The sequence below is a fragment of the Microcaecilia unicolor genome, chromosome 2 (assembly GCF_901765095.1).
Source record: "Microcaecilia unicolor chromosome 2, aMicUni1.1, whole genome shotgun sequence".
Lineage (NCBI taxonomy): Eukaryota > Metazoa > Chordata > Amphibia > Gymnophiona > Siphonopidae > Microcaecilia > Microcaecilia unicolor.
Window position 1 is genome coordinate 256,650,118 of NC_044032.1, and position 8,192 is coordinate 256,658,309.

Here is an 8,192-nt window from a genome sequence, read left to right on the forward strand (position 1 = left end):
TCGGAGTCTAAGGAAACATTTAGTAATCTGGATTTTGAGGCGTTCAAAAGGGATCCATAGGCCTGCAACACCTGAGAGGACATCTGGCAAGTTAGATTAGTTCTGACAAAAAACTGAGTTCTGTGTTTGACTTTTCAGGGCACTATAATGGTGTTAAGAAGCTGTTATTAAATTGGTGATAGCATGTGGCATTGGGGCACCTACATCTTGGTGCCAGAATTGCCAGCATAGTTCACAATATTTCTCTCCTCTCTTTTTGCATCATCTCCAAAGCATGCATAAGTTTCAGTCTGCAAACAGCTTTTTTGGTCCATGGCTTGAAACAAGTGTTTGAAGAGGTGATTGTGCTCAGCCAGCTGTAGTTTATGTAGCCTGTAAAACGTACACTTTGCTCTTTTAGACGCGGAACTGCTGGTGCTCCCACATAGAATTTGCTAGTCTTTAAAGATGGGGGCTACCACGTGATGCCACTCTCTTCTGCACATGCAGGTTCTTTAAATGGATGCTTCTGATGTACTTTCTGGAAAATACATGTCTATTTACGGTGTCCTTGCACCTATTGAGAAAGGGTCCATACTCAGAAAGCCTTTTGTAAAATACTGAGGAAATTGTGAACATCGTGACCTGTACATCCAAATTCTACTTCAGTGTTCTATGCAAATTAGAGCTTCACAAGTAGTTTGTAAATTACCTGGACCATTATTTGACCAGGTTACTCAGAAATAAAAGTAAATCATCTCCGGGTCTTCCAAGGCTGTTAACGTGAGCAGTGCCAAGGAGATTGCTGTGTGAAGCTCAGGGAGGCGTGGACTCATAGACAGGACCCTCTATGTACAGAAGCAGCAGAAAACAAGTTGCCAGCTAGCCAGTATTTGGCCAGCTTAACCAGCCTTAATTAAAGGATGCTACTAGTTGGCAGTACCTTGAAACCAACAGAGACTTAGTCCCCTCTGATGCTATAACCTTTTATCTTTCTTCTTGCTTCCCCCTCCTCAGCACTCTTCGGCGTGAAACGCTACGGGGTCCATGTGAACGTATTCACCAGAAGAGATGAGGAACTTTTAATGTGGGTAGCCCGGAGGTCACCTTCCAAAGCAACTTATCCAGGACTGCTGGACAACCTGGTAAGAGGATGCTTTGTTTCACAGGACTGAGGAGGGTCAGTGGCTTCCCTCATTGTCACCCCTTTCTTAAGGTAAGCCATTAGTAGTATCTTCTCATAGATTCTCTCTTTCTTGGCTCAGGCTGCTGGTGGTATCACCTCAGGAGCAAATGTGAGAGAGACTCTCATTAAAGAATGCCAGGAGGAGGCGTGCATCCCAGAATCCATTGCGGTCAATGCCAGGCCCACAGGCACTACCAGGTACAGCTCTAATCCTAGGCAGTCTAAAGCAATGATGTAGACAACTGATCCCAGAAACAGACTATGATAGCTGTTAGAGCCAGAAGCTGCCTGTGTGTATGGCAGCGCAGCGCGACGGCCGAAAAGGAAAACGATTCCACTTGCAGGCCGGGACGATGCAGCGGAGCCTGGGGAGAAGACAGGGCAGGAAGGAAACGCTAAACGCTGCCTCTGCGGGACAAAAGGGCAGCGACAGCGTGCGAAGGATGGGCGGGGCCTGAGGGAAAATGGTGGGCCTGGGCCAGTCCAGGCCCACCCATGGCTACGCCCCTGGGTTTATCATTCTGACTATCTAATGAAATTCAGAACTACAAATCCCAGCATTCAGTGGAGCAAAGCCAGGGCCAGATTGGCTTCTTTGTTCTAGGATGAGACGGCAACCCTAACTGTAGAGTCCATCCAGTCTCAGCCCAATTTTTAATTTCTGGGACAACGCCACAGACCCCAGTTGATCCCTGACTTTCCCCTCATTCCTTTCTAACTAGAATTTTCTCCTCTAATTACACCTGTTTTTCTGGCTCCTCCCCACAGCTGCACCTATGAGAAGGAAGGGGGAATGTATCCCGAATGTCTATTCATATATGATCTGAAGGTTCCAGAGAGCTTTGTGCCTGAAGTTGGGATGGAGAGGTGCAAGACTTCTACCTGTGCCTCTACAAAAGGTGAGTACTTTACTCGGGCAGAGGGATCTGTGTATACCATCAGCTTCAATTTTAGAAGAAACAAAAATGTCCATATTTTCTGGTGTACTCCATATTAAAGTGTAACATCTTGAAATGAGTAATCACAGACAACATAGGGTCACAAAGAATATTTTACCAGCCCCAATTCAGTTCTTTAACAAGATGACAAAAGTGGTGTATCAGGGAAAAGCAGTAAAGGTTGCTTTTGACTTGTTTAGCATAGAAGACTGGTAAGCAAGCTGGTTGGTACAGGAGTAGGCTGGGAAATTGTGATTTGGGTGAGGAGTAGGCTGCAGGTAGCAGTTGTAAATGGAGTGCACCATGATGAAGAGTACCTCAGGATTTTGTACTGGATCAGTATCTTAGTGGCAGTGATGAGAAGACTGAAGGAAAATGTGCGTTTATATAGAGCGCCTTGTAAAGTCTTCACACCCTGGGACGTTTTTTCACACTCTGCTCTCTAAACAAGTTAGGAAACTATACAGTTCAATCCCTCTGTGTGAGGGTGTGTGTGTTACAGGAGAAGGAAGGGCAGTTTGAATGCAGCGCACCCAAACACTGTTGGTTTGTATAGAATAATAAAACAAAACTAAGTGTGGTGATCTAGCAATGTTACTGTACTACTACTACTACTTAACATTTCTAGAGCGCTACTAGGGTTACGCAGCGCTGTACAGTTTAACAAAGAAGGACAGTCCCTGCTCAAAGGAGCTTACAACCTAAAGGACGAAATGTCAAGTTGGGGCATTCGAGATTTCTTGAATAGAGGTATAGTAGTTAGGTGCCGAAGGCGACATTGAAGAGCTGGGCTTTGAGTAAGGATTTGAAGATGGGAAGGGAGGGGCCTGGCGTATGGGCTCAGGGAGTTTATTCCAAGCATGGGGTGAGGCGAGGCAGAAAGGGCGGAGCCTGGAGTTGGCGGTGGTGGAGAAGGGTACTGAAAGGAGGGATTTGTCTTGGGAGCGGAGGTTACAGGTAGGAACGTAAGGGGAGATGAGGGTAGAGAGGTAAGGAGGGCTGCAGATCGAGTGCATTTGTAGGTTAGTAGGAGAAGCTTGAACTGTATGCGGCAGTGGCGTAGAAGGGGGGGCGGGAGGGGTGGTCCGCCCCGGGTGCATGCACTCGGGGGGGTGCCGCCCCGCTGTTGCCCCGGAACAGGTTGCTTCCTGTTCCGGGGCAGAGAGAGCAGGGAACCAGCGGGGCCGACGCAGCTCCGAGTGACGTGCACTCGGGGTGGATCGCGCCCTCCCGCAGGTAAGAATGCGGTCCGGGGGGTGCGCCGCAGGGGGGGGATTCGCGCCGTGCTGCACCCTGGGGGGGTGCGCAGCGGTGACCCGCCCCGAGTGCCATTAGCCCTCGCTACGGCACTGGTATGCGGTACTTGATCGGAAGCCAGTGAAGTGATTTGAGGAGAGGGGTGATATGAGTATATTGGTCCAGGCGGAAGATAAGACATGCGGCAGAGTTCTGAACGGACTGAAGGGGAGATAGATGGGCAAAGTGGGGAGGCCAGTGAGGAGTAGGTTGCAGTAGTCGAGACAAGAGGTAATGAGAGAGTGGATGAGAGTTCGGGTGGGTGTGCTCAGAGAGGAAAGGGCGAATTTTGCTGATGTTATAGAGGAAGAAGCAGCAGATTTCAAAGGATGGATTTGACAGTTTAACAAAAACAAAAAATAATCAACCACGTGCAAACATTAAACTTTAATTCCGGTAGTAGACCGGGTGGATCACAAGAAACATGAAATTCCCTGGAACTTTGGCCCTTATTGGCATTTCTACACATTTTGGGGGGTAATCTTATAAGGATTATTCATGGTAAAGGCCTTTGAACCTGCTTAAAAGGCAGAGCCAGAACAACATATCTTGAGAGCCACAAACTCTAGAGCCATCTGCACATTTTACCCACGAGGAGGGTGGGCAGTTTTCAGACAGCTCATTTATCTAGATAGATGACTTTTTGGAAACTGCCCGCATTTTGTATATAAGAACGATGTTCAAGTATTCAGATTTAAAGTATTGTTCTGAGAGGGTTGGTGTTGGGGTGGTCATGATGAGAGTTGGGATAAGATTGAAGGCCTTGCCTATGGTAGCCAACATTCTTGTACCAGGCCTGGTAAAAGGGTGTTTATAAGTATCTGCAGTGCTAAGAAGGTGGGCACATGCAGGTGTTTTCTGGGATGGAGTTATAATATAAGTACATGTGTTGCCATACTAGGACAGATCGAAGGTTCATCAGCCCAGCATCCTGTTTCCAAATCAGTGGCCAATCCAGGTCACAAGCACCTGGCTAGATTCCCAAAAAAGTACAATACATTTTATGCTGCTTATCCTAGAAATAAGCAGTGGATTTCCCCAAAGTCCACTTTAATAATGGTCAATGGACTTTTCCTTTAAGAAGCCATCCAAACCTTTTTTAAACCCCGCTAATCTAATTGCTTTTACTACATTCTCTGGCAACAAATTCCAGAGTTTAATTACACATTGAGTAAAGAAAAATATTCTCTGATTCATTTTAAATTTACTACTTTGTAGCTTCATTGTGTGCCCCTAGTCTTAGTATTTTTGGAAACAGTAAACAATCGATTCACATCTACCCATTCCATTCAACTCTGTCTTTTTTAATATGCGGTGACCAAAATTTAACACAATATTTGAAATGTGGTCGCACCATGGAGCAATACAAAGGCATTATAACATCCTCATTTTTGTTTTCCATTCCTTTCCTAATAATACCTATTTGCTTTCTTAGCTGCCGCTGCACACTGAGCAGAGGGTTTCAACATATTAATGATGACGCCTAGATCCCTTCCTGGTCGGTGACTCGTAACATGGAACCTTGCATTACGTAGCTATAATTCAGGTTCCTCTTTCCCACATGCAACACTTTGCACTTGCTCACATTAAACGTCATCTTCCATTTAGATTCCCAGTCTCAGTAAGGGCCTCTTGTAATTTTTCACAATCCTCTTGCGATTTTACAACTTTGAATAAGTTTGTATTGGCAGCAGATTTAATTATCTCACTAGTTACTCCCATCTCTAGATAATTTATAAATATATTAAAAAGCAGTGGTCCCAGCACAGACTCCTGGGGAACCCCATTATCTACCCTTCTCTATTGAGAATACTGACCATTTAACCCTACTCTCTGTTTTCTATCATTTAACCAGTTTTTAATCCACAATAGGACACTACCTCCTATCCCATGACTGTCCAGTTTCCTCTGGAGTCTTTCATGAGGTACTTTGTCAAATGCCTTCTGAAAATTTAGATACACAATATTGACCGACTCAATTTTGTCCACGTGTTTGTTGGGTCGGGACATAGTGATCTGGGTGTCGTCGTCAATAATACACTGAAACCTTCTGCTCAGTGTGCTTCTGCAGCTCGGAAAGCAAATAGAATGTTGGGTATTATTAGGAAAGGTATGGAAAACAGGTATGAGGATGTTATAATGCCATTATGGGGGGGTCACGTGAAGCCTTCTTCCTAGGAGGACGTGGATCTGGGCAGCTCCCCTGAAACCAGCCAAATCTGCTAAAAAAACATAGATCCCACCGTGATAAACGCTGGAAAACGGGCACTGGGGAACGAAGAACATCTCTGGACACTGCGAGACCATGATTGAGAAGGTTGGGCGCCCGAGTTATGCCCACAAGGGTGCAACAGAAAGCAAAAGCACCGTGGAAAACGAACCCAACCAAGATGGCGACAATGCAGCAGGCCCAGAATCCAGGCCCGACTCTGCCCCCGTCCCCGACGCTCATGCAGACCACGGAATGGGTGCAGGAGATCACACAATCTGTATCGGCGGCACTAGCTGATAGATTGAACAAGCTGCTATCAGCAGTGGAGGAAATCCACAAAAAATTCGATGCGCACTCCCAAAGGCTGCAAGAGATGGAACAGCGCATATCAATGGGTGAGGAGGAAGTGAGGGCCACGGCGAACCTGGTTGCTGCACTGCAGAAGGAGGTGGGAGAACTGAGAGAGAGAATTGAGGAACAAAAGAACCGCAGCCGCTGGAACAACTTACGAGTGATCAGGTTACCAGAGACGGTGGCAGGCAGTGAACTGTACCGGTTTTTTGATTCCTGGCTGCCACGTACGCTGGGACTGGAAGAGTCCCCAAGTACCTTCTGCTGTGATAGAGCCCACCGGATGGGAGTCAAGGGAGACGTCAACACCAGGCCGCGCACGGCTATAGCACACTATACTAACTGGCTCTCCAAAGAACAGATCATGAAAGCATTTCGAATGAAGGGGAGTGTGGATTAACGAGAATCATCGTGTGCTTTTGTTTAATGACTACTCTGCACGTGTGTGTGGCGCAGAGGAGGGCAATGGCGCCCACGTGCTCTGAGCTCCATAAGAAGGGAGTGAGATTCGCACTTGTGTACCCCGCCAAACTGCACATATGGCATGGTGGACAGACAGTTATCATGCAGGAAGTGGGGAAGCTCAAGCATTCCTGCGCAAGATAAATGCTGCCGCGCAAGAGGGCTGATGAGGCTGGAACTGCGGGAGTTGGAAAGACCTTTGCATGCAGCTGCTGCAATATGTCGATGACGCCTGAGTATCACAGTGAAAGAGGACTTGAGTCCTCAGCTGATGATAGGTTTACCTGTTAATGTTGTTTGGATTGAGCTCATAGATACAGCTCTGATGGGGGAAAGGGACTGAAAAGGTTGTTCTCTAGTTGAGGGGTTCTTTTATGTTACTGGTTTAAAAGATTTGGGCCTGTAATTCCAATTGAGGGGAAGGGATCTGAGCACTAAAGGCCTGAGATGGGCTGGGGGCGGGGGAGCGGCTTAGAGCGGACCTGGGGAAGGTGAAGGATGAGAGAAGGAGAGGAAGGTGGGGGGAGGGGAGGGGAGGGCAGCGGGGGGGGGGGGCAGGGAAGAAGAGTGGGATGGGGTGGGAGGGGAGTGGATGGGGTATGAATGTGATGGGTGTATGGGGGTGCATGAGAGGGGAACGGGGTGGGGGGGGAGTAAAGGTTGCACACACAAGAAGTAATCACAGGCTGGGACTCGGGAAGAAGAGGGTGAGTGCAGAATGATGAAGAGCTGTGTAAAGAGGCTAGAGCGTCAGAGTGGAACTCGCCAGTCCAGCTGGGAGGCCGGCGGGTTTGGTGCTAGCATAACCAAAAAGGTATCTTCCATTATGGTGATGATGGCTAACTTGAAAGTGGTCCACTCTTAATGTGGACGGGCTACATTCCCCGGTTAAGAGAACTAAGGTACTCTCTGGCTGAAAAAAGAGAGAAGTAACATAGCATTTATTCAGGAGACACACTTAACTGCGACAGAACCCAAAAACTCAGACGGGGATGGGTGGGGGAAGTAGAATATGCTTCTTATAACTCTAGGCAGAGGGGGGTGGCTATCTTAATAACACAAGCAACTGCCTTTTGAGTGATCCCGGGACCAGGAAGGGAGATACGTGTTTTGTTCTGGGTGACCTCTGGGGCCAGAGTTTCTTATTTGCATGTTTTATGGGCCTAATGTCTATTCTCAGAAATTCTTTGCAGACCTAGAAGCCAAAGTGGTGCCCTTCCCGGACTGCCACATAGTGATGGGGGAGACTTTAACTTCGTGGCTGACCCAGACGGTTGACAGTAACCCCGGAAGTTAGAGGAGGGAACTGGGGGAGCAGAGGGGTTAACTTTTTATTATCACAATTGGGGCTGGTGGATCTTTGGCGAATCCTACACCCACATGACAGTGAATTTACCTTTTATTCCCACCCCCACAACACCTACTCCCGGATCGATTATTTACTGGCCACACCTTCTCTGCTTTCCAGGTCATCCTGTGTCCACATAGTGGACTGTGCACTAGAGACTTGCACGGAACGGGTTTGCGGAATCCTGCGGACCCCCCCCCCCTCCGCGGGATTCCTGCGGGGATGGAAGCAGTTCTGCGGGGATCCCATGGGGACGGAAGCAGTTTCTGTGGGGTTCCCGTGGAAGTGTATGCTGCACTTGCGCCAGCCTCTCACCTACCGAGTACCAAGTTCTTTGAGTGCTGTCTCCTCCTCCTCCTCCTTGCTTAACACACAGATGTGGAAAGCCTCCATTAAGGAGGTGGTAGAGATACAAATGGT

At 47.8% G+C, this 8,192-nt stretch overlaps 1 protein-coding gene across 1 annotated transcript in view; it reads left to right on the forward strand.

Annotated features, from left to right (window-relative positions):
- The window catches only part of LOC115462005 (nudix hydrolase 20, chloroplastic-like), a 66,579-nt gene extending 64,511 nt beyond the window's left edge, over window positions 1-2,068 (forward strand). Inside the window, 4 exon segments of the mRNA XM_030192052.1 lie at window positions 997-1,124; window positions 1,245-1,363; window positions 1,934-2,019; window positions 2,022-2,068. Coding sequence (XP_030047912.1) covers window positions 997-1,124; window positions 1,245-1,363; window positions 1,934-2,019; window positions 2,022-2,068 — 380 coding nt within the window.
- Window positions 2,069-8,192: the final 6,124 nt, after the last annotated feature.